Genomic DNA, 27030 nt, shown 5'->3' on the forward strand with positions numbered 1-27030 from the left:
AATTCATGAAGAAAGGGGGAAAAGGCATTACAGTCAGAAAGACAGCTACATACACAAAGGCAAGGAAGTAACACAAAAGAAATCAGAGACAAAGTTGTCCAAGGATATGTGAAAGGAGTGAACAGCTCAACTGTGATTAGAGATGCTATATTGATGCTATATTGGTACTGTCACGGTCTAAGTTTGTGATTCTCCCCATCCCTAGCACCTTCAGCCCTATCTACGTATAAGAAAGGAAAAGGGAGATTATAGCATTGGTCCATGGTTGTAATTGTACCAGGCAGGTCAGAGGGACAGGAACTTGAAGCAAATCACTTAGGTGATTAAATCGAGGATCCAGATGGATAAGAAAGGAAGCTTTAGGGAGTTAAGTATTATTGTTCTTTGAAAAGGTCAAGTGTAATTATATTGCAAATGTTCTGGACTTTTAGGATACAATCAATTCTCCTCATAAATATTTGCTCTATAAACCTAGTGATATAAAAATTCTGTAGCTACATTACTCTCAGTTTAACCCAGAAAGATAATGTCATATCTTTTCTCCATCAACCATCGCTGGTTTCTTTCATGTGTGCTGTTTCAAGTCACTCTCTCAGTTCTCAAAATTCTCTGAATTGCAATAGATCTCTTTCACTAACCTAGTCACCTGTGGTTTCGAATAAATAAAGCATATGTCCTCTTTTTTCTCACATTTCCCCTAAAATAAATCACAAAAACTTAGGGACCCTCTCAGACATTATAATTATATATTTACTGCTTTTAATTAATCATAAGTTTAAATAAGTTATTAACTTCGCAGAAAATGTGTACCACTTTATGAGATAAAATGAGTATTGATATTATTAAATGTTTCATCCTGTTTTGATAAAATCTGAAAGAAATCCAATTATATTTTTAAAAATCAACACCACTGGGGCGCCTGGGTGGCTCAGTCGTTAAGCGTCTGCCTTCGGCTCAGGTCATGATCCCAGGGTCCTGGGATCGAGCCTCACATCAGGTTCCCTGCTCAGCAGGAAGCCTGCTTCTCCCCCTCCCACTCTCCCTGCTTGTGTTCCCTCTCTCGCTATGTTTCTGTCAAATAAATAAATAAAATCTTTAAAAAATCAACACCACTAATCTATGCTGTTCTAGTTCTGAATTTAAAATATCCCAACACAGACCAAAATATACCATTTTAAAGCCAAATCTCACCTTTAATGGAAATATAGGTAAGACAAGAAAAGACAGATGCATTATAGATTAAGGTACCTCAATTAGCTATTAAAGGAGGCTTCTCCAAAAACTGTATTTTGATTTATCCCTTTGTCCGGTACCCCAGATTACACCACAGGTCAATATACCATACTAAGATTTGAAATATGTGGGGAATATGCCTTTCTTTTGTGAAGTGGAGAAAGAACTTTTAAAAACACAAATTTGGGATGCCTGGGTGGCTCAGTTGGTTAAGCGTCTGCCTTCGGCTCAGGTCATGATACCAGAGTCCAGGGATCGAGTCCCACATTGGGCTCTTTGCTCAGTGGGGAGCCAGTTTCTCCCTCTGCCTGCTGCTCCCCCTGCTTGTGTGCGCTCTCTCTGACAAATAAATTTAAAAAAAACACACATTCTCAGATCAATTTTAGAAGAAAACAAATGGAAGTAAGGGATCTAGAAACTGATTCCCTTAAAATTGCATAGTCCTTGGAAAGAATCTTACAGGTGTTTGCGTACGCTAATTTAAAGACCAATGGATTAATGCATATCATAATAAATTGACTACTATTTACTGAGCACCTGTATCTACCAAGTATGATAGGCAGTTCACATATATTATCTCTAATCCTAAACAATCCTATGCAATAAGTACTGAGTTATCTTCATTTTACAAATGAGGAAACCAAGGCTTAAAGCAGTTATTTGCCCAAGGTTTTATAGCTGGCAAGTGACAGAGTGGAGATCTAAACCCAAATCTGGGGGCGCCTGGGTGGCTCAGTCGTTAAGCGTCTGCCTTCGGCTCAGGTCATGATCCCAGGGTCCTGGGATCGAGCCCCACATCAGGCTCCCGGCTCTGCGGGAAGTCTGCTTCTCCCTCTTCCACTCCCCCTGCTTGTGTTCCCTCTCTAGCTGTGTCTCTCTCTGCCAAATAAATAATAAAATCTTTAAAAAAAAAATAAACCCAAATCTGATTCAAAGTTCATGTTCTTTTCATGACACTTTGTATACATCCAATGCTACCAGACCTCTCTTACCTTTAGTACATCAGTGGGGTTGGCTATGGTGGAAGATATCACTCCTGACACTACCCCACAGATCATATTAATTAGAAGAGTTTCATCTGTAAAAAGGAAAAAAAAAAGTCTGTATTAAGTACTAGTTTCAAAGAACAGAATACTCATCTATCAGAGGACAGGAACCCTGGGCAGAGAAATGACTGTAAGAAATGAACCACAAGGGCGCCTGGGTGGCTCAGTCATTAAGTGTCTACCTTCAGCTCGGGTCATGATCCCAGGGTTCTGGGTTCGAGCCCTGCATCGGGCTCCCTGCTCTGCAGGAGGCCTGCTTCTCCCTCTCCCACTCCCCCTGCTTGTGTTCCCTCTCTCACTGTGTCTCTCTCTGTCAAACAAATAAAATCTTTAAATAAAAAGAAATGAACGAAAGTTTACGAAACTAAAGAAACTTAAATATTTCTAGATCCCAAATCAGTACTGAAACATAAATCATTATTTTTTTAAAGTATTTCTAAAAGACACTGGAATGTGTCCTATTATTCTATATACAGCAACTGCCAGTAACCCACATAAATTCAGAATGTGGTATTTCTTCTTCAATCATTTCAAACACCTAAAGAAAATTCTTTTGTCTTTTTCTGGAGAATCATCAACTCTAAAAGACTTAGGAACCAAATGTTAAAAAATAAAAACTTATGTGTTAACAGAAAAGATTACCTAAATATTGTTTTTGACTGGCCTTGATATCTACTAGCTTCTATTTATTTAAAGAAGATTCTCTAGACAAATATGAAAAACCAGTCATTTGAAACTAAATCTGCTCAGCCAAAAGAGAAAAAAAGAAGAAACCACAGAGCATAATGTTCCAAAATGAAAATTCCATCTTCACCATGCCTCCTTACCATGAAGAGCCTACAAATAGAAACTAGGTAAACCCAAGTGAAGCATCTGTGAAAGGAAATTATTTTAGGAAGCGAACCCTTCAGAATCCTCAAAGAGGCTCCAGAAAAAGTCAATTTAGGACAATAAAGTAATTCAAAGACATTACTAATCAAAAGGCTCTCCAGCTATTCCCAACCATGCAAAAGCCCTAGGCCTGTGGCAAAATAACCATTAAGTACAGTATCAAGCTGGAAACACTGCAGCAGCACATTTAGAGACATATGATAATGCTGAATGTGGGTAAGGTGGTCACAGGTATAACAGAATCTACAACAGTCTAAAATTACTCCATCTAAAAAAGCTTATCAAAATTGGCAGCTAGAGAATTGCTTATAGCTGAAGTCCTTTTGTTGATGAGGACAGCATTAATTTTCTGGACAAACTTACACATGTTCCCTCTGTGATAAGCAGAAACCTTTTTTTTTCTTTGACAGGAAAAGGGACAAACTTAAAGAGCAGGTCCTTCTAACCCATATATCACCTCTGCAAGGATTAATCCCAAGTCAGTAGGACCTTGCTTTGTCCTTGCAATGACTGTCACCCACTCTCAGGCATCCCATGATGCATGCTTCTCAGTAAGCATGATTTCAATAATCCCTCTATTACCCTAAAAGAGAATGAGTCTATACTGACCTTCTAAACGTTCCACAAATAATCTCTTCAAGCTTTGGTAAATGCCAATTTTAATGGTGCCATATGATGCCTGTCTTAGTAAGGCAGGGGCAATTCTGCCAAAAAAGAAAGAAAGAAAAAGTCAATTATACTCAACATGCACTTTTAGATTATTATATATGCTGCCGAAGCGAGCACTGCACTTGTAGATTATACATATCTATTTTACTCATTTCCATTACTCACCTCATTCCACCCAACTATATCAGAATATGCTTTTTTTCAAGAACCCATGGAACATTCATGAAGAGAGCACATTTGGATCATAAAACAAACCTCAACAAATTTAAAAGAACTGAAGTCATATAGAGTGTGTTCTCTGACCATAATGGAATTAAACTAGAAATCAATAAGGAAAATCCTCAAACACTTGGAAATTAAACAACACATTTCTAAACAATCCATGGTTCACAAGAACTCTCAAAGGAAATGTTAAAAATATGCAGAACTGAATGAAAATGAAAATTCAACCTATTAAAATATGTAGGATACAGCCAAAGCAGTGCTGAGAGGGAAATTTATGGCACAAAATGCTTACATTAGAAAGGAGGGGAAAGTCTTGAGCAACCCTCTTTGGGAGCTTTGTACTATCATGTTACTATCTCAATAAACTTTGCTTTGCTGCCCACCCAAAAAAAAAAAAAAAAAAAAAAGAAGAAGAGAGAGAAAGAGAGGAGGAAAGTCTTAAATCAATAATCTAAGTCCCTAACTCAAGAAATTAGAAAAAGAGCAAAGTAAACCCAAAGCAAGCATAAGGGGAGGGAATAATAAAGAGCATAAATTAATAAAACTGAAAACAGAAAAATAGAGAAAAATCAATAAAACAAAAAGATAGCTCTCTTGAAAAAAATCAATAAAATTGATAAAACTCTAGCAAGGTTCACAGTAATAAAAAGAGAGAAGACATAAGTCACCAATATCAGGAATGAAATGGAGAGCACCGCAAATTCTGCAGCCATTAAAAGGATAATAAGGGAATGCTATAAGTGACTTTATGCTCATAAATTCAAGAACTCAGAAGAAATGGACTAATTCCTTGAAAACTACAAACTACCAAAACTCAAAATGAAACAGATAAAAATATGGGAATCATCAAAAAAAAAGATGAAACAGATAATCTGAATAGCCTCATAACCATTAAAACATTTTTAATTCATAATTTAAAAGTTCCCAAAAAGGGGGGCGCCTGGGTGGCTCAGTTGGTTAAGCGACTGCCTTCGGCTCAGGTCATGATCCTGGAGTCCCGGAATCAAGTCCTGCATCGGGCTCCCTGCTCAGCAGGGAGTCTGCTTCTCCCTCTGACCCTCTTCCCTCTCGCGCTCTCTATCTCTCATTCTCTCTCTCTCTCAAATAAATAAAATCTTTAAAAAAATAAAAAAATTAAAAAAATAAAAGTTCCCAAAAAGGAAATCTCCAGGCCCAGATAATTTCACTGGGGAATTCTACCAAGCATTTAAAAAATCAACACCAATCTTACACCATCTCTTCCGAAGAGAGAGTATTTCCCAATTCATTTTATGAGGCTAGTATTACCCTGATACCAAAACCAGACAAAAAGAGTACAAAAACAAAAAAACTATATGCCAATATCTCTCAGGAATTTAGATGCAAAAATCCTTAACAAAATATTAGCAAACCAAATCTAGCAATGAAAAAAAGAAGTATACACCACTATTCACCTCATGGAGATTTTTTATTTTTTTTATTTATTTGGGGGGGTTATATGGTATCATTTATTTTTTATTAAATTCTTTTTTAATTTAAATTCAAGTGATTAACATATAGTGTATTATTAGTTTCAGAGGTAGAGTTCAGTGATTCATCAGTCTTATATAACAACCAGTGCTTATTACATCACATGCCCTCTTTAATGTCCATCACCCAAGTTACTCTATCTTCCCCCCAACCCCCTCATGGAGGTTTTTTAAAAATCAACCTTACTTCCTAACAATTGCAGATACATCTTTAATCTATCAAGGAGGTACAGAGCCAAGATTTCACCCTATTTAAGTTCCGCTTATAAAGTGAAGACATTCTCACTCGTACCTCCTTTGAGATTCTTCCAAATTGCAGAACTACACTTTAGTAGTTATAAATAGAAAGACGACAGCAGCTTGGATGGTTATGATTTTTAAAATGATGACTAAATATGCATATTTCTGACATTATTGCTTGCTATTAGAAAAAAATAATCTTGTGATTATCCATGCTGATTAAAGAACAAGATGAAACAGTTGATGCGTGATTCACTAGCTTCAGAATGTATTACTTGATCTTTTTCCCTAAGAGAATTATCTTTTAAAATTAAGTCTAACACAGGTTAATAATAAAATTGATGTCCATTCTCTGAGCAGTAAACTGGTAACCTGAATGCAAGAGTGACCTAGGAAATTGGCAGCAGATACATGACAAAATGGATGATAAACCACAAATCTACAGCTAATTAAAAATTGACAAATAGATGGGTCTCCCTCTCTCTCATTCTGCATTTTATGTTTCAGCTCCCAGCACAGTATTTCTTTAAAGAGGAAAATTTTAAAAGAACTGAGTATTTGGCAACTCAGGAAGAATATTACAGAAATATATACAGTTAACTGGTGCTGCTATTCAGTGGCTATCGATGACTCTCAGGAAAACAGGAGAAAGCCAATGCTGCAATGAGATATCCATTTTAAAACATATCACTTAAAGCCAGATGAACACAAAATTCAAAGCTCGAGACCTACAAGCAAGTGAAATATAAACTGGCACGTCAATACTGAATTACAAATTGGAATGGTGAATATGAAGGGCACACGCTATCAGACAGCTGAAATACATGGCTCCTTTAAAAAGTATTTCCCTTCATGATGTAAGGAAAGAATCCACTCTCACCCAGAATACAGAGCCAATACACCTTCTTCTTTATAGATGCGGAACAAGGCATGAAACATTCCTCGGTATTTTATCTCTTTAAAGCGAACATCAATGCTTTGGCCTTGAACTTGAAGTCGTGTTTTGGTCAAGTCCACAGGGAACGTTCCTGTAAAGGAACACACTGATATATAAGTTTTTCCAAAGAGTCACAGTTAAAATTTTGGCCGAATTTAAGCCAATGACAACTTTAAAACATAAGACAAAGTCCTTTTTATAACACACAGAGGGTATCTCTACTAGGAGTACCACTGTCAGAAGAGTTGAATGTGGTAAAGTGAAATATACTGTACTGTATCTAGGCAGTAGGATTTGACCCACAGTATAATTGAAACTGTGAAGTGCTTTAAGATGGTCCTAATATACTATAAATACACAATAATTTAAATGTTTTATTCATCTGTACCATACAATTTGGCATTTGTCTCTTCTTCTGTCCCCCATCTCATCTCCCCACTTCGTCTTCATAAAATCTCCCCAAATTTTCACAAAGAAGATAAGAAAGCATGGGATTGCTGTTCCAGGTACCCTTATATACTATTAGAAAGTTTTGTGGGTTTTTTTTTATCTGTTTACAAGAAACAAATAGTGCCCTAATATTATGAAAGATAATGGCAAAGTCCTATTTGGTCTACTCATCTTGATTCCCAGGTAATTTGGGACTAATACCAGCACAGTGCTTGGGAAATTTCTTTAACCAACTTCTTTTATTACATCAACAAACAGAAGTGGCCATTACATTGACAAAATATGTTCCAGGGAATATTTCAAAGTCTAAAACTAACAAGGTGATTATGTAGCCCTGGTCACTGATGACCTTGATATCACAACACCACAGCATTTGCCAAGAAAGTCAACAAAGATTAATGGATTAGAGTCACTTATGAATATTTTAGGAAAGAGAAAATTTGGAAAATGAAAAAACACAATCTAAAAACATTCCAAAATTAAAATCAAATAGAGAAGAATCTAGTTTGATCTTATTAGTCAATTTTCTTCTAAAATGGGACAGAGGTTTGAAAAAAAGAAGTTTGGATACTTTCTAAGAAAGCTATAAACAACTTAGCATAAAGGAAAGACCATTAGTGCAAAAATATAGCAGAAAACCCTATATTATCTAACTCCCTTCACCTTTTCATATTACTTAAACCTAGAGCAAATTAACAAATCATTAAACTATCAAAAGAGCTTCTTAAGTTTGACTTTTCTTAATCTCACTCACCATACCATTTGTCATACTTTCTCAGAAAATATTACTTGATGGCTTGGAGATAATAGTTTTAAAACAAACAGAATGAGCTTCTTTAAACTTTTTTTCTAGTTTTCACCAAAAATAACTGTCACCATAAGCTACTATCTATAACATAGAAGCAGATTTGTCAGTTTTCACATTCTTACCAAACTCAGCAACAATAGAGGCAAGGCCGCCATATACAAAGGGCTTCCAATTCAGACCAGACATCTCATGGCTTACAGTGGCACTTTTCTGGTGCTAAAAATAAACACAAATCAGAACAAGGCACAAGAGTGAGGAGCATTTGTTAGGGTCTGATCACATTATTAATATTAACAAAATTGACAAATAAAACAGATGTAGAGGAAAAACCCCCGAATAAAACAAAATGGGGTATACTGTTTTATGTGCTGGATGATCATGAATGTGTTCTTTACTACCATTCTGCATGGGTAGGCGTGCAATTCCCTCAAAGATCAACTTGCACCCTTCATTCTCTCTAGTTTAATTTTATCCATGTCCCCACCCGAAGAAGAGGTTTCAGTCCAACCAGCACAACCAACTTAAGACATTCAACTAGACAATTACAAGTTAAGGAACCTGGAGTTCAAATTATATAGGCTGAGGCATCTCATAAAAGCAGTTCATGGTATTGTTACCTTGATTCAGGGGCAAAACAAGGGCTGACACCACTCCCCTCTCATGTTCTTAGACCTCTCATCTCTTTACTAAACTTCAGGGTTTTAGTTCATCTAGCTAATTCTAGCTATATACAACTTCTCCCCTCAAAGCCCAAGCTGAACTAAGTACTTTTTCATCTTCCTTCTGATTCCCAGAAAAATGAAAACAATATAAATGATGTCTCTCTTCTCTCTGACATTTAACATATATCCATCTAGTGAATTTCTTTTTCCCTGGTCTTTTAAAGCACATACATACAAATATTGTTTTTCTTTGATGTTTAGACTCTTCAACAATGTATTTCTATTCCCAGCCCCCTATCCTTCTTCCCCATACCACCCCCATTAGACCTGTCATCTTCAATCTTTTCATTTTTATTTTTCCTGCCACTCTCAGCTATTTCTCTCTTGGATTTTATTTTTTTCCCATAGCTCTGCCCTTTAGATCAGTGGTTTTCAAATTTTAGGTACACCAAAATGATCTAGAAGGTGAATTAAAACATAGTGTTGGGCCTCACCCTCAGAATTTCTGATTAGTGCCCTGGGTTTGGCCTAAGAATATGCAAGTTTCCAAATAATGCTGGTGCTCCCACACTTTAAGATCTACTACTGCTCGGGCGCCTGGGTGGCTCAGTTGGTTAAGTGACTGCCTTCAGCTCAGGTCATGATCCCGGAGTCCCGGGATCAAGTCCCACATTGGGCTCCCTGCTCCGCAGGAAGCCTGCTTCTACCTCTGACCCTCTTCCCTCTCGTGCTATCTCTCATTCTCTCTCAAATAAATAAATAAAATCTTTTAAAAAAAAAAAAGATCTACTACTGCTCTATGCATCACCTACTAAATCCTGGTCCAGCTGGAAGTAATCTCTTTTAAGATGGACTCTGAGATTTCTTTTAAATTATTCCTTTTCCAGAACTTCACAGTATGTATACTATTGAATTTCAAAAAAATCTTCAAGTGTTTTACGGTCAGGAATAAAGATTCAGAAGTCAGACTGCCTAGGTTCAAATCCTGACACTACCACTTACTAGCTCTGTGACCAAGTTACTTAACTACTCCATGCCTGCGTTTTCATAAAATGGGGATGATAATAAATACTATCTTATAGGGTTATTGTGAAAATTAAATGATATATGTAAAATACCTAGAAAAGTAAGTGGCACCTAGTGCAACTATTTTTTTTTAAGTTTATTTATTTTTTTAGTAATCTCTATACCCAACATGGGGCTCGAACTCACAACCCCAAGATCAAGAGTCGCATGCTTTTCCAAGTGAGCCAGCCAAGCACCCTCTAGTTCAACTATTAGCTATTATCATTACTACATTTTGAAAAGTACTCAAAATTACATTTTAACAGCTATTACTTGCTGCTCACCACCCCCACTGCCCAATATGAGGTTAGCACCATTGAGCCACAGTCTCTTTTTAGGGGAGACAAGGTTTTGCTTTATTTCCACAAAAGGAAATCTCTGTAACTAAGCACAAATGAACAATTTTCCAAAGAGGACAGCAAACATGCAGACAAATGTTTTGGTAAGAGGCCACAAAAATAATTATGGACACTTCATTTAAGCATAGTGTGATCAGCCAGTCCATCTGATACATAGAGTCTGGAATAGATAGCTCTTTTGGAGGAAAGTTGAAAGAAATGCTAAAAAGCAAAGTAGGAATAGGCACTTCAAGTACCAGCTGCAGTTTGAAATGAGTCTTGAGTACTATTATCTTAACATTTTCAATTATGACATTTTATTACAACTGATAGTAAAACATGACACACATGGTGAGAGGGTAAGCATGGAAAAGCAAGGACCACGGCATAATCCCTTTCTTAGTCAATAGAGAGGGCATTCCCCCCAACACACAATTTAGAGATTTCCCAAAACAGTCAAGCATTTCAAATGGCTGCTATGCTTCTCTCCAAAGCTTTCTTTTTACAACTTCTTCCCACTCATTACAGAGAAAGCCTCTATCAGAGCTTCACTACCTGCTACCCAGACTTTTAATAAGGAAGATGTTCCCAGGGTTCAGGGAACAATAATAAATCAGTTAAAGGCAGGGGGCAGAGCCATAGCAGGGAATGGAATTTTAGGTCAGTCAGCCCAGTGGTTCCTTAATGAAGTTTTCATAATTCTGAGATGAAATGAAGAAAATAAGGGCACCTAGTTAGTGCTTTTTTCTTCAGCTGAATGTGTTTAATTTAAAGAACTATCTATTAGGAAATCATGTTCTTCCTCCTGGAGCATTTTTTTAAATCACCTTTCCTGTATGAAATGTAGTAGGTAGTTGATTTGGTTTAGTATTCTTCTTAGTAAAATAAGACTGGCTACCTTAATTTGTGCCTCCTCCCCACACTTTCACTTAAATGTTATTGGTGCACGAAATCCAAAAGTCTAGGGACCACTGGCCAAATTCAACACTGCTACCACTCCCCCAACTGTCAGTAAAATCCCTTTTCCTCCATGTTAGGAAAGAATCTTGTTATGAAAAAGTCCTTTATATCTTTAATTAGGTCTGCTTTTAGACATTCTTTCCTCATATGGAGCCAAAAGTCTGCTTTCCTCTAGTTTTCACCCATTTGGGGAGGTAATATTAAACATATTATTTTTCCCAATGGGGGTCTTTCAAGTATTTAAAGACAGCTATCATGTTCTCCTACATCTTTCTCAGTGTAAACATCCACAAAAATTTTCATCACTCACTATATTATACTCCATTTACTACAGCTGAAAATTGCAGTCACTTTTGTGGAGGCCATATCACACTACTGAAATCATTAAAATGTCAGCTAAAACCTCTAAGTCTTTTACATAAGGCCAAACACATACATGCATGTCATGTTATATCTATTCCACAGTTGTGCAACGTTTTTTGAACATTCATTTACCCCCTTCTATATCTTAATTTCAGGCAATAGGATGAGGTTTTTCTTTTAGTTGCCCCATGTTATTCTCTCTTAACTAGGTAAGATCTCTGAAGGCAAACACCATGTCTCACAGTACTTTTCATAAGCCTTGCACAGAATTGGGTATATAGCCATTAAATACTTGGTTGATTCCAGTGAAATGTCCTTTATCTATTAGGCAGTGTGTATGTAAAAGATTATGTGAGAAATTAAAAAGTTAACTTGCCAGACCTGAGCAATGCTACACACTCTGTACACAACATTTTGTTTTTATTCATCCTCAGCGATTCTCTAATTCTCTTCCCTTGGCTTTTTGCAGAGAATTACTTGTGTAAAAGACCCCAAGCATGCTAAAAATGATTTTTACTTGTGAGGGTTATCCCCAGATATGGGTAAAAGGAAAGAAGTCACATCTGAGTTAAAACAAAAATACAGTACCTTAAATATTTATCACATAAAGCAGCCAATGAAAAATGTCTTTAAAATGCAAATGTGTTCTGAAGTCTAAGGAAAATATGATCGCCTAAAGAGTGAGAAGAATGTCTTACAACACAAGTTACATAGCACTACACTATTCCAAATATCTGCTCAGATAAATCTGGGTGCTTTTCTCACTTTCTCCTTTAAAAAAGAGTAGGCATTACAGATTCTCAGACTTCGGAGGTAATAATGGAAAGAGAAGCAAATATTTATTGAAGGCATACTTAATGCCCAAACCTGCAACATGCTATGGGTATAAACGTCATGTTAAAAAAAACAAACATACGTTCTAACATATGACAATATCTATCATTCAACCTATCTTTCCTGGATAATCAAGGAGATTGGGGTGGGGATAAAGTTGTACAAAATATAGTACTTGCCTTTCAAAAGCTTATAGTCTGGCAGAAGAAATCAAAGTAGTTCATTAGAGAAAAATTAAGTACTAAATTATATAGTACAAACTACAAGAGCAGGAGCATGGAAAAGGAGACAAACAGCATGGGCCTGAATAATCTGAAAGGCTTCTAGAGTTGACTTAAAATGGGCCTTGCCAGAGTGCAGGCAGAATCAGGATAGGTGTAGGTAAGAGAAGGGTGGAGGATGAAAACAGAATGAACAGAGACACAAATGTGGAAAAAGCACAGCATGTGGAGGCAGGCATCAGTAGAGTTTGTTCTGAGAAGGAAGAGTACAACCTAACTGGAACAGAAAATTCCCTTAACAGATTGAAACAATTATCAGACAAGAAGTACGGGAAGGAAAAGGTTACACTGAAAAGCTTAAAACCAAAATGCACGTGTGGCAGGGTGAGAGGGATACTATAAGTTTTTGAACAGGGAAGGGACATGAGGATATCCACATTTTAGTTAGCCTACTAGGGCTGCAGCAAGCAGTGAATTACAAAGGAGAGAGGCAAGGAAACTAGCTTAGGATGGTATGAAGTAAAGCAGACAAGATGCTTGTTGGCAATGAGGTTAGAGATAAACTTATAAAATAGAAACACAAAGGAACTTGATGATGTAGGGAATGAAGACAAGAGTTCATAATAACTCCAAGCATCCCTAGCCTGGAAAAAACAAGAAAACACTGACAGAAAACCACAAACGTCCCTACTGTTAACTTGTCAGAATCTAATTCATGTTGATAATGGCTGTCATCCCAATTAGTTAGCTGAACTGCATTTTAATAGATGCCTTCAATGCCTTGACCTTAAAGAGTGGCAGGGGGTAGAAACTGAAGGGGAGCATCTTTTAACAGCATCCCTCACACTAACACAATGGAGGTGTTTGCTTACTCCGCTTACAATCACAGCCGCCGTTGCAAACTTCACCCTTAGAAAAATTAGGATTATTCCAGGAAAGATACCCATTCACCCTCTGGGTAGCAGGATCTTGCCAGTTCCTCAGCTGTCAGAGCGAGTTCGTGGAGAGAAGGGAGGCGCCTGAAGAAGGCGGCCTCCCAAGGGGGTCGAGGAAGCAGGGTTCAATCGAAGAAGTAAAACCACCGATGCCAGAAGAGTGAAAGACAGGGAAGGGACTCAGCTGAGGGGAGAGAGAGATCAAAGGACCGTTAAGCCCCTCCCAGGCCGGGAACCAGGCCAGCCCGGCCCCGCGCGGCCTGGCGCGGCCCAGCCCCGCTCCCCAGCCTGTTTAAGTCCAAGAGCTCCCCCTCACCTGCTCGGGCTCATCGGACGACTGGGAAGCCGAGGCTCCCACAGTCGGAAACGCCACCGCAACGCCAACCCGGAAGCATTGAGACCAACGGAAGTAACCAAGTCGTCGCCCCGGCAACGGTGGCACAGGCATTGCAACACCACCTCCTCAAAGCCTAAAAAAGAAAGTGCGAAATGAGAGGTGGAAACGACAGGGGTCTTAACGGGGAAGTCGAGCCGGCTGCGGATGCAAAGACCCAGAGAGGGCAACCTTTTGGGAGGTGTAGGGAGAGAGAACTAACGCGTGAGAATTTGGCAGCTTCTGCAGCTCACATGCTCGCCAGTTGGGGGCAGAGATGTCGCCTGGTTACCGCGTTACCACCCACCTCGCGCGTACTAGGGCTAGAAAAGGGGCGGGGGTTAAGAGGAGAGAGGCCAGCCGAACCTAAGTGACGCGAGGGGCGGGACAATCGTAGTGAAGGGACGGGACAATCGTAGTGAAGGGGCGGGGCGGGGCGCCTGCGCGCAGAGTACGAAAAAGGAGGGAAAGTGAGGGGGCGGGGCAGAGGACTTAAAAAGTAGGAAAATGAGGGAAAGGAGTGAAGGGTATTTAGTAGGTGCCCGAAGTCGGAGAGAAAATAAAGATCAAGTAAATAAACCGCGGCACCGAATGGGCGCCAGGTATTAGGGACTGAGGAATCATACTCAGGCCCTGTACTCAAAGCATACAGTTGAGAAAAAAGAGGTTGGAAACAGAAAGGGAGACCATAAAAACTTAAAGAATCTGAAGAGTAGAAAACCTAAAAAGGGAGTCCAAATTAATCCATACCTCACAATCAGCCAGAAAACGAGGAGCGAGCCTGAGATGCGGCTTCTGGCTCTAGCCCCTGGGAACCGGAAGGAGTGTTTGCAAAGCACCCTGGGTAATTCCGTTGACCAATGGGCTACATTTGATTTTTTTTAAGCCGCTCACGCAAAGGTTCCATAATCCCGCGAGAAAACAAAATAATACAGTTTGCGTGTTGCGTATAAGTAAAAGTGGGTCAATGCAAGGCAGTGGCCCTAAGTTATTGTTGAATTAATAAATATTTAGAATACTTTGTTCCGAAAGGATTTTTCTCATTTTAGTTAACACTCAGGTTTCTCTGCCCATTAAAAAGTTTTTTCAGGCAGTACACATAATATTACCTGATGTAGAATGCTTACCAAGGACAGTGCCAAGAGCTTCGTGTGCAGACAACTACTCCATGAGACAGGTACTATTATTTTCCGCTTTTGATAGATGAGAAACCTGAGGTTTTAAAGGAGAAACTTGGTATTGGCAGAGCTGGGACTCAAATCTGGGTCTGACTTCAGAGCTTAGGCTCTTAACTGCCCTGCTATACTGCGCTCAACTTTAATAGTACCCTTGTTACCTTCAGAAACTTTCTTACTAAAAATAGATAATATAAAAAAATGTGGGCGCCTGGGTGGCTCATTTGGTTAAGCGACTGCCTTCGGCTCAGGTCATGATCCTGGAGTCCCGGGATCGAGTCCCACATCGGGCTCCCTGCTCAGCAGTGAGTCTGCTTCTCCCTCTGAACCTCTTCCCTCTCGTGCTCTCTATCTCTCATTCTCTATCTCTCAAATAAATAAATAAAATCTTTAAAAAAAATGTGCATGCATTCCAAAATGTGAATTCCCTTCAATTTACATCTCAGCAAACACTCCCTTCTAGCCAAAAAGGGCTGTAGCTTAGAGTCCTTCTTACTCGGAAGAACTGTGTTCTCTCCAACGATGTGAATTTTATGTCTCCAGCTATGGCCTGGTCCTGTCCCTCACATCCAAGTCACTGAACTTTATAAAATTAAGGCTTTCTCTGTGAGCAAATCACTGTCTTAACTTTTCTACAAGACTGCACTTTTGCCTCCTCAGCCACTGCCACCACCAGCTAGTCTCACTGACCACCCAGGTAAACTTTGTTAAAAACAGCTTTGTTTTCAAATGACTTATTTTAAAAGTTCTACAATAGATGAATTAAAAGGAGCATTTGTAGAAACATAAACACATACCACACTTTTATTTAACACATTTGCTATTTGATTGTTTAGTTTGTTTTCAACATTTTCCTAAAACAACATAAAAAAGATCTAATCCTCATTATGAAAGTTGACCATTTTCCTTTTTAATTACCTTCTATTTGTAGTCTCTATCTCACAGACCAGTATTTGATTATACTCTGTCTTATGTTATGCCTGAATTCTGAACTCTCCAGGAGACAAAGTATTCAAGAGGATAGAATCCTGGAATCTTCAAGTTGGAGGGGCACTTAGAGGTCCCTTCTATAATATTCATTATGTACAGTTATCGAGTCTCTGCTAGGATATTTCCAGTATAAGTATACATCACAAGTCAGCCCATTACACTGTTGGATAACTGTTAGGAAGTTCTCATTTATGTCGAACCAAAATATGTTTTCCTCTTTCTACTCTCCCAAGAGAAACACCTGGTCTTAAAGAATGAAAAGAGCATTGTATTTGGAGCCAGAAGAAATCTTTTTTATTAATTAAGGTGAAGTTTACATCACTAATACAATATTGTCAATTATATCTCAATAAAACTAAAAAAAAAACAAAAAATAAAATTGAGAACATTTTTATTTTTATTAAAAGACATAATTAAGAGAGTGAAAAGGCAAGCTACAGGCTGGGAAAACAGACTTCTAATCCATGTATCCTACAAAATCTCATATTCTGTATAAATAAAGAACTCCTAAACTCAGCAATAAAAACATAGACAACTCAGTATGTATACATACACATATACACAGATGGAATATTATTCAGCCATAAAAAAGAATGTGATCTTGCCATTTGTGACAATATGGATGGATCTAAAGGGTTTTATGCTAAGTGAAACAAGACAGACAGAGAAAGACAATTACCATATGATTTTACCTATATGTGGAATCTAAAAAACAAACAAAAAACCCCAAAGACTCATAAATATAGAGAACAAAACTGGTGGTTACCAGAGGGGAGGGGGATGTGGGAATGGGAGAAATAAGTGAAGGGGATTAAGAGGTACAAGCTTCCAGTTATAAAATAAATAAGTCACAGAGATGAAAAGTACAGCATAGGGAATATAGTCAATAACATTGTAATCACATTGTATGGTAAGAGATGGTAAGTACACTTATCATGGTGAGCATTGCATAACATACAGAATTGTTGAATCACTATGTTGTACACCTGAAACTAATATAACATTGTATGTCAATTCTACTCCAATAATGAAAAAATTTTTCTTATGTCTGCATACAGGCCAAAAAAAAAAAAGGCAACTCAATTTTTTTAATGGGGAAAATACTTGAGAGGTACTTCATTAAAGAGTATATCCAAATGACATATAAGCATATGAGTAAGTGTTCAACATTATTAGTCATCTAGAAAATTAAAATTAAAATCACAATACACACCCACCAACATGGCCAAAGTTAAAGGACTGACAGTACAAGGGGTTTGGTGGAAAGCATCTCAAATTCTCATACACTGCTGGTAGAAGGATGTATTAGTTTTCTATTGCTGCGTAAAAAACATTGCCACAAAGTTAGCAGCTTAAAACACCACACATTTATTGTCTTCCAGTTTCTGCAGATCAGGAATCCAGACATGACTTAACAGGGTCCTGGGCTCTGGGTCTCAGGAGGCGCAATCAAGGTGTGTTTATGTCAAGACAATTAGGGAAGAATTCACTTCCCAAGCTCACTCAGGTTGTTGTGAAATTCACTTCCTTGCAGCTGTAGCACTGAGAGCTTCAGTTTCTTGCTGGCTGTTGGCCAAAGGCCACTCTCAGCTCTAGAAGCTGTCCCAGTTTCCTACAACATGGCCCTCTCCGTGGGCAGTTCACAATACGGCCACTTGCTTCTTCCATGCCAGCAGGAGAATGAGAGCCTAAGATGTGGTTTTATCAACACAGAATATAGTGGGACTATTATTTTTCTGTGATGAAGTCTACACCTATTTTTCAAAATTAGAATGGTTTCTTTTTCTGATTTAAAAAAGTACATAGTCATTATAAAACATTTAAACTGCACACAGAAGTAGAAAGAAGAAGGTAAAAATCACCCCAAACCCAAACATCCGAAGTTTACTACTCTTAACAGTGTGGAGAACCTCCTTCTAGTCCTTCCTCAGTGCATGCACACATACTATACTATCATTCTTGGGATGTGCATGTTTCTGTCACATGTTCCTACAGGGTGGCCTCTGTGCTGAAGTCAGTGTCCCCTGCTACCTCTTATGGTCTTCCCACATTTCCCCAATTTTAAAAGTTATGTATCTTTATAAAGGGAAAAAGAAAATATAAAAACCATAAACAAGAGGATAAAAATGCAAAAGAAGTAAAAAAAAAAAAAAGTAAGCATCACCCCCACTACCCAGATAATACCATTAACATTTCTATGTGTTTCCTTCTAGTCATCTCCACTACCCAGATAACACCATTAACATTTCTATGTGTTTCCTTCCTGTCTTTCCATCTTTTATATAATTGTATATATACCTCATAAATCTTGCCTTACCTCCTGGCTTCTCACAAATCTCAGACCCCTACTCATCCACCCCCCCATCCTGGACAGCCAACCTCTCCCTCCATTTATCCTTATTAGCTTCATGTTCTTCCCAGGGTACATGGGAAGAGAGAAAATCTTCTAACCCTGTGTCACCCTCCAGATACTGCCAGATCACCTTCCATTCATAGCCCTTTAAATTTTTTTCCTTTAAAATTTTTTAAGAATATTTTACTTAACCCAGTATATCTAAAATAATATCATTTTGGAATGTAATCAGTATAAAAAGTATTGCGATATTTCAGTTTACTTAGATACTAAGTTTTTGTGTATTTTACACTCACAGCCCATCTCAGTTCAGACTAACATTTCAAGCATTCAATAGCCACATTGGTGAGTTGGCCACCATACTGGGCAGCAGAGATCTAACTCATTGCTCCATCTGATCACATACCTTCTCCAGCATCCCCCCCTCCCCACTCCAAGAATCATCTAGCACCCTGCTACTCAAATGTGGCCAATTGGCAGCATCAGTATCACCTGGAGCTTGTTAGAAATGCAGACTCTTAGGCCCCGCAGAGGACCTACCTAAATTAGAATCTGCATTTTAACACTATGCCCAGGTGAACTGTTTGCATATGAAACTTAAGAAGTCTGTTCTGCCTTCTATTAAACACTTCCAGTAACAAGGAACTCCCTATCTCATCCCTAAGGAAGCCCATCCCATCTTTAAATGGTTCTAATTATTAGAAAAACATTTGTTCTTCCTTTATTGAGGATTCCCTGTAAGTCTGGCATTGTGCTAAGAACTTCACGTCAATTATCTCATTTAAGCCCAACACTCTATGAGATAGTTGCCAATTTTGACTCCTTTTGTTGTCGCCATTTATTGCAATAAAATATACAAAACATAAAAATTTGCCATTTAACGATTTTAAGTGTACAATTCAGTGGCATTAACTACATTCATAATATTGTGCAACCTTGACCACGTACCTCATATAAGTGAAATCATACAATATTTGTCTTTTTGTCTGGTTTATTTCACCTAGCATAACGTTTTCAACATTCATCCATGTTGTACACTGTATCAGAATTTCCTTCCTTTTTACAATAATTATTCCATTATATATATGTACCACATTTTGTTTATCCATTCATCTGCTGATGGACATTTGGATTGTTCCCACCTTTAGGCTATTGTGAATAAGGCTGCTATGAACAGTGGTGTACAAGAATCTATTTGAGTCCTTGCTTTGAATTCTTTGGGGTAAATACCTAGGAGTGGAATTGGGGATCATATGGTAATTATATATATTTAACTTAAGGAACCACCATACTGTTTTCCACAGCAGTTGTACCATTTTATCATAGCCCTTAAAAAATAGGAGTCATCATATGTGGAATATAAGAAATAGTGCAGAGGGGAAAGGAGGGAAAACTGAATGGGAAGAAATCAGAGACAGAGACAAACCATGAGAGACTCTGGACTCTGGGAAACAAGCTGAGGGTTGCTGAAGGGGAGGTGGGTGGGGGGATGGGGCAACTGGGGAATTGGCATTAAGGAGGGCATGTGATGTGATGAGCACTGGGTGTTATACGCAACTGATGAATCATTGAACACTACATCTGAAACTAATGATGTACTATATGTTGGCCAAGTGAATTTAAATTAAATAAATAAATAAAAATTAAAAATAGTCATTGTGGTTATTTTTCTGATCAGAAAATTTTTAAAAATGCTCTTTCAAGAAAACTGGACTATAGAGAGAAAAAAGATTTTTAAAAAATTGTAATCCCATTATCCAATGAAACTCTTCACATGTTCATAAAGATTCTTCCAGGATTTCTTTTTATGACAGTTGTTCCTTAAAATAAAGGTTTCTATGGGGCACCTGGGTGGCTCAGTTGGTTAAGCATCTGCCTTTGGTTCAGGTCTTGATCCCTGGTCCCGGGATGGAGCCCCAACATGGGGCTCCCTGCTCAGTGGGGATTCTGCTTCTCTCTCTCCCTCTCCCTCTGCCCCTCCCCACTGCTCATGTGCTCTCTCTCTCTCGAATAAATAAATAAAATCTTTAAAAATAAATAAATAAAGGTTTTGTTTGTTACCATGGAATTCTAAACATGCTTTTGAAGGAATAATATTTTAGAAATGTACTTGCCTTAAAAATATACCATTTTTCAAATAATATACAGCCATCAGAAATTATGTTTATGAGAACTACGCCATCATAATAATAAGCTTTATGTTCTATTCAATGCCGACTGTATTCCAGAAACTTTACACATGCTGACTCTAATCCTCACCACAGCCCTGTGTAGGCTTTGCCATTGGATGGGCCCGGTTTTGGCAGCTGTGTGGCCTTGAACCAGCACCCAAACTTCCTGTCCCTACATTCCCTCACCCATGAAAACAAAGAACCTACTCGCACCTACCTCTGGAGTTACTGAGCATTCAAATGAGGGGATCCACATAAGGCACTTGGAACAGAGCCTGGCTCATTATCAGCACTCAAGAAATGTCTATGTTCACCAAATAAATTCCAGGGGCCCTGACAATTTAAACATGAAAAATGAAATCCAGCCATGACAGTCCTCACAGTCCTTGAAGAATAGAATATACTAGGGGCACCTGGGTGGCTCAGTGGGTTAAGCCTCTGACTCTTGATTTCGGCTCGGGTCATGATCTCAGGGTTGTGAGATAAGCCCCATGTCACATATGGCTCCATACTGGACATGGAGCCTGCTTAAGATACTCTCTCTCCCTCTCTATCCCTCCCCTCAACCCCCCTCCACCTCCCCTCCACACTCAGTGAAAAAAAAGAATAGACTATACTAGAAGTATAACCCTGGGGGCAGGGAAGGCCTTCTAAGCACACTATCAAAGGCAGAGACAAAGCAAAGGAATATTAGAACTGACCACACAATACAAATCATGGCTGAGTGACAGAAAACACCAAAAAGTTAGAAGATAAGCCATAATTTGGGGGGAAAATTGTAACTAATGTGACAGACAAAAAGGTCTTTAATATACAACAAGCTTTACAATAAAAAAAAAATACAAACAACGGTATTTTCCTGGAAGAATAGATGAAGGATAGAAACAGTCAAGCAAGACAATCCGATGTGTATGCCTGGGGACATTTTGGTGAGCCCTCCTGACACAGCTGCCCTGACACTTGACACAGCTGCCCTGACACCTGACACAGCTGCCTGTTTCCGCTGTCCCCGTCACAGTGCACCCCCCGACCTCCAGTCCAGAGAACTCTCACCTTGTAGTTCAGTTCTTTCTGCATTATTTATGTGTTCTACAAAACTGTTATTTCTAATCCAAAAAAAAAAAGAAAATTTTTTAGACAAGGCTAAGCTCCAAGGGGAAACTAAAATCATCTTTATAAGAGAAGTTTTATGATATTAAATATAATGCTTGCATACTCGAATCCTGAGAGAAAAGTTGAGAATTTCATTGAGCATCTCCTCTACATTCTGGCATTCTGGAGCTGAGAATAAGGAATCTTACATGTTCCAAATACCCTCCTTCTTCCCCTCCACTCAGTGTCCATGGACAGATAGATACATAACTAGCTAGCTAGCTAGGTAGATAGATAGATGCAATTTATTCGTCCAGTCACTGGATAGGTACTTAAGAAGCACCTGTTGGGTGCCAGGCATTGTGCTAGGCAGAGGGATCTAGCAGTGAACTAGAAACAGTTCCTGCCTCCATGAAGCAGACCGTGTAGTTGGGGGAGGGGCAAACAGAAAGGAAGTCAGTATTCAGGTGAATGACATCGTCCGGTGTGAAGAAAAATGAGGCAGGGAAAGGACACAGAGAATGGCAGGGGCTGCTGTTTTAGATTAAATTGTCAGGAAGGACTCCTCTAATGCAGTGATATTTGAGGAGAGGCATGGAGGAGGTGAGGGAGTAAGCTATGAGGATTTCTGAGAACATTCCAGGCAAAGAGAACAACAACAGGAAAGGCCCTGAAGTAGGAGGTGTGTTTGATGAACCTTCAGGTCACCAGGGTGACTGGAGCAGAGGGATGAAGGGAGAGAGCAGTAGGAGATGAGGTGGGAGAGGTCATGGGTTGAGAGAAATCAGGTAGAGCTGTGTATATTATGGTAAAAACCTTGGATTTTATTTTAAAAGTCTGGGAAGGTTGACATAATAAGGAGAAAGCAAGCCTACAGAAAGCAGAGGTATCTATCCTTTATATTTTTAAACAAAAAGAGTAATTTCCATTAAAACAAATGATTTCCAGTTATATGTGATTATACACCAAATGGTGCCCAATCCCTAATCATCCTTTACTCCCCCATCACTAAGACCTTTACCTCAAACTGGCAGGGTTAGCAGTAGGGAATTTGGGTGTTATGAGGAAAGAGTTAACATAGCAGGTTTGGTGGCTTACTCCTTGCATGTCTCCAAGAGAACCAGGATAGACCCTTAGGCAACTCATGAGAATGTATCTGTCAAAGTGTTCTTTATAATGCCAATGGATTGATGATTTTGTTGTGTACACCTAGAGTAATAGGCCATGCCATGCCATCTTGTTAGGATTACTTGGCACAAACACAAAGACTGATGATGTGAACCTGATTTCATTGTTGAGGTCAACATTGTTGAGGTCCTGAGTCTCCTGGTCATGGCCAGTTATCAATAAGATATACATATGTGACCAGCCCTCCCATCTGTGACCCAAACCCTGAGACTCAAAATGGGCTTTACTGGGCATAGATATTCCACATGTGTCCCTGGAATTCACTGCTATAAAACATTGAAAGGGAAATTAGAAAGTATTTTGAACAAAATGAAAATGAAAACCTAACAACGTAACAAAAGCTGTGGGATACAGATCAAGCTGTATTTAGAAGGGAATTTATAGCACTGAATTCCTATATAAAAAAGAAGAAAGGCTTCAAATCAATAACTCCAGCTTTGATCTTCAGGAACTAGAAAAATAAGGAGAAATTAAACTAAAAGTAAGCAGAAGAAAGGAATTATTAAGGTAAGGGCAGAAATCAATGAAACAGAAAACAGGAAATATAGAGAAAAATCAATGAAACCAAAAACTGGTGATTTCAAAAGATCAATGAAATTTATAAACCTATATCCAGGAGAAAAAAAGAGAGAGAGAGAGAGAGAGAGAGAAGACACAAAGTATCATTATCAGAAATGAGAGCAGGGATATCACCATAGATCCTCCAGACAGCAAAACGATAAGGGAATACTATAAACAACAAACAATATAGGAAATTTAGATAAATTGGAGTTCTTCAAAATTTAAAAATTTTTGTGACTTAAAAAAATAAAAAACTTTTAAGATGTGGTTCATGTATACAGTGGAATATTACTCAGCCATCAGAAAGGATGAATACCCACCATTTGCATCAACATGGATGGAACTGGAGGGGATTATGCTAAGTGAAATAAGTCAAGCAGAGAAAGTCAATTATCATATGGTTTCACTTATTTTTGGAACGTAAGGAATAGCATGGAGGACACTAGGAGAAGGAAGGGAAAAACGAAGGGGGGGGAATCGGAGGGAGAGATGAACCATGAGAGACTATGGACTCTGGGAAATAATCTAAGGGTTTCAGAGGGGAGGGGGGTGGGGGGATGGGTTAGCCCGGTGATGGGTATTAAGGAGGGCACGTGTTGTAAGGAGCACTGGGTGTTATCCGCAAATAATGAGTCATGGAACACTACATCAAAAACTAATGATGTACAGTATGGTGACTGACATAACATAATAAAAATAAATAAATACATAAATAAATACATAAATTAAAAAAATAAAAAATTAAAATTAAAAAAATTTTTGTGCCTTAAAGGACACTACCAAGAAAGTGGTAAAATAACCCACAGAAAGGGAGAAAATATGTGCAAATCATATATCTAATTATAGTTTAGTATCTAGAATGAAGAACTTTCATAATTCAACAAAAAGATAAACAATCCAATTAAAAGTGAGTACTACAGGGGCACCTGGGTGGCACAGGTTGTTGAGCATCCCACTCTTGCTTTCCGCTCAGGTCCTCATCTCAGGGTTCTGAGATCCAGCCCCACATCAAGCTCCGTGCTCAGCACAGAATCTGCTTGAGATTCTCACTCCCTCTCCCTCTGCCCCTTCCCCCCCAAAATAAATAAATCTTTTTTTTAAATAATAAATAAGTAAATAAAAGTGAGTATTACCAGAGACAGAGATGGACATAATGTGATTATAAAAGGGGGCGGTAAATTTTGCAAGAGGACATACAATTCTAAACATTTATACACCTAATAACAAAGCTTCAAAATACATGAAACAAAAACTGATGGAATAGAAATGAAAAATAAACAAATACACACTTAGAGATTTCAACACACCTTTCAATAATTGATAGTAAAGTAGACAGAAAGTATGTAAGGATACAGAAGAATTAACACTATCTACCAACTTGGGGTGCCTGGGTGGCTCAGTCAGTTTAATGTCTGCCTTCGATTCAGGTCATGATCCCAGGCTCCAGCCATGATCCCAAGGTCCTAGGATGGAGCCCCGCCTCAGGCTATCTGCTCAGCGGGGAGTCTGCTTCTCCCTCTCCCTCTGCTTGCTGCTCTGCCTACTTGGGCTCTCTCTGCCAAATAAGTAAATCTTAAAAAAAAACACTACCAACTTGACCTAATTGAAATTTATAAAACAGTCAATGAACAACAGAATATACATTCTTTTCACATGACCAGGTAAGGTTTACCAAAACAGACCATATTCTGGGCCACAAAACAATTCACAACACATTTAAAAAGTATTAGAATTATAAAATGTATGTTTTCTGAACCCAATGAAATTAAATTAGATTTTACTAGATTAGATTAAATTAAATCAATAAAACAAAGATTTCTGGAAAATCCCCAAATATTTGGAACATGAATAACAAACTTTTTTAAAAAGATTTTATTTATTTGGGAGAGAGAGAGAGATAGGAGAGAGAGCATAAGCAGGGGGAGGACAGAGGAGGGGCAGAGGGAGAGGGAGAAGCCGACTCCCCACTGAGCAGGGAGCCCAATGTGGGGCTCCATCCCAGGACCATGGGATCATGACCTGAGCTGAAGGCAGATGCTTAACTGACTGAGCCACCCAGTGAATAACAAACTTTTGAATAACACATGGGTCAAGGAAGAAATCAAAAGGGAAATTATAAAGCACCTTGAAATGAATGAATATGAAAACAGTAAAAGGGTGCCTGGGTGGCTCAGTTGTTAAGCGGCTGCCTTGGGCTCGGGTCGGGTCATGATCCCAGGGTCCTGGGATCAGGCTCCTTGCTCAGCGGGGAGCCTGCCTCTCCCTCTCCCTCTGCCTGCTTCTTCCCTGCTCCCTGCTCGTGCTCTCTGTCAAATAAATAAATAAAATATTTTTAAGAAAGAAAAAGAAAACAGCAAAAATTGTGGGTTGCAGTTATACCCCTAGTTAAAAGAAATTTTATAGCAGTAAATACTTATATTAGAAAACATTAAGGATCTTGAAACAATGACCTCAACTTTCACCTTAAGAAACTAGAAGACAAGAGCAAATTAAACCTAAAGTAAGCAAACTTAAATCCAAAGTAAAGATGACAGAATTCAAACACACTGAAAATTAGAAGAAAAAGAAAGAAAGAAAGAAAGAAAGAAAGAAAGAAAGAAAGAAAGAAAGAAAGAAAGAAAGAAAGAAAGAAAGAGAGGGAGAGAGAGAGAGAGAGAGAGAGAAAGAAAGAAAGAAGAAAGAAAGAAAGAAAGAAAGAAATAAAGAAAGAAAGAAAGAAAGAAAGAAAGAAAGAAAGAAAGAAAGGAAGGAAGGAGGAAGGAAGGAAGGAAGGAAGGAAGGAAGGAAGGAAGGAAAGAAGCTGGTTCTTTGAGAATGTCAATAATATAGATAAACTTCTAGACATACTGACCAGGGGGAAAAAGGACCCAACAAACCAATATTAGGGTTGAGAGGAAGAGCATAAATTATACATCCTACAAATATTGTGGCAGGTAGACTCTAAAATAGTCCCCATTGATGCTTGTCTCCTGGGATTCATGCTCCTGTGTAATCCTCTCCCCTTGAGTGTGGTCTGAGGTAGTGACTTGCTTCTAACCAATAAAGTACAAAAAAGGTAGTGTGGTATCACTTCCATGACTAAGCTATGACTACCATCTTGTTATAGTCTCTCTGTTGCTGGCTTTAATAAAGCAAGCTGCCATGTTGGAAAGGCAGCATGGCAAGGAACTGAGGGCAAACTTTTGCCAACAGCCACCAGAAAATCGAGGCCCTCAGTCCAACAGCCCACAAAGAACTTAATCCTGCCAACAACCATGTGAGTTTAGAAGAGAATCCTTCCCCCCAGTCAAGCCTTTAGATGAGACTCTGGCCCTGGGTTACAGCCTTGTGAGAGACCCCAAACAGAGGACCCAACTAAGCTGTGCCTTCTGGATCTGCAGAATCTGTGAAATAGTAAATGCGTGTTGTTTTAAGCTGTTAAGTTTGCAGTAATTTGTTATGTAGAAATAGGTAACTAGTACAAATGTTAAAATAAGGAAATAGTATCAACAACTTCATGCTAATAAATTTGTGAACTTTGATTAAAAGGAAAAATGGACAAACTTCTTAAAATACATGAACTATCAAAACTCATTCAAGAAGAAATCAATAACCTGAATAGTCCCATTACTATTACAAAAGTTTGTAGGGGCACCTGGGTGGCTCAGTCAGTTAAGCGCCAGACTCTTGATTTTGGCTCAGGTCATGATCTCAGGATTGTGAGACGGAGCCAGACATTGGTTGGGCTCCCTGATCAGTGGGG

At 38.6% G+C, this 27030-nt stretch overlaps 1 protein-coding gene across 5 annotated transcripts in view; it reads right to left on the bottom strand.

The window, feature by feature from the left end:
- SLC25A14 (solute carrier family 25 member 14) overlaps positions 1 to 14577 on the bottom strand; it is a 31082-nt gene extending 16505 nt beyond the window's left edge. The window contains exons 1-6 of one of the 5 annotated variants that reach the window (XM_027609598.1): positions 14509 to 14577; positions 13702 to 13855; positions 8130 to 8223; positions 6693 to 6840; positions 3780 to 3874; positions 2226 to 2311 (exon numbers count right to left, since the gene is read on the bottom strand). In XM_027609598.1, coding sequence (XP_027465399.1) covers positions 2226 to 2311; positions 3780 to 3874; positions 6693 to 6840; positions 8130 to 8223; positions 13702 to 13833 — 555 coding nt within the window. In that variant the 5' untranslated portion in view covers positions 13834 to 13855; positions 14509 to 14577. Of the gene's footprint in view, positions 1 to 2225; positions 2312 to 3779; positions 3875 to 6692; positions 6841 to 8129; positions 8224 to 13322; positions 13570 to 13701; positions 13856 to 13981; positions 14065 to 14508 lie in introns of those variants that run through there. The other 4 variants (XM_027609600.1, XM_027609603.1, XM_027609602.1 and 1 more) reach the window with 4 other exon arrangements.
- Positions 14578 to 27030: the final 12453 nt, after the last annotated feature.

This window comes from Zalophus californianus, chromosome X, assembly GCF_009762305.2.
Source record: "Zalophus californianus isolate mZalCal1 chromosome X, mZalCal1.pri.v2, whole genome shotgun sequence".
Lineage (NCBI taxonomy): Eukaryota > Metazoa > Chordata > Mammalia > Carnivora > Otariidae > Zalophus > Zalophus californianus.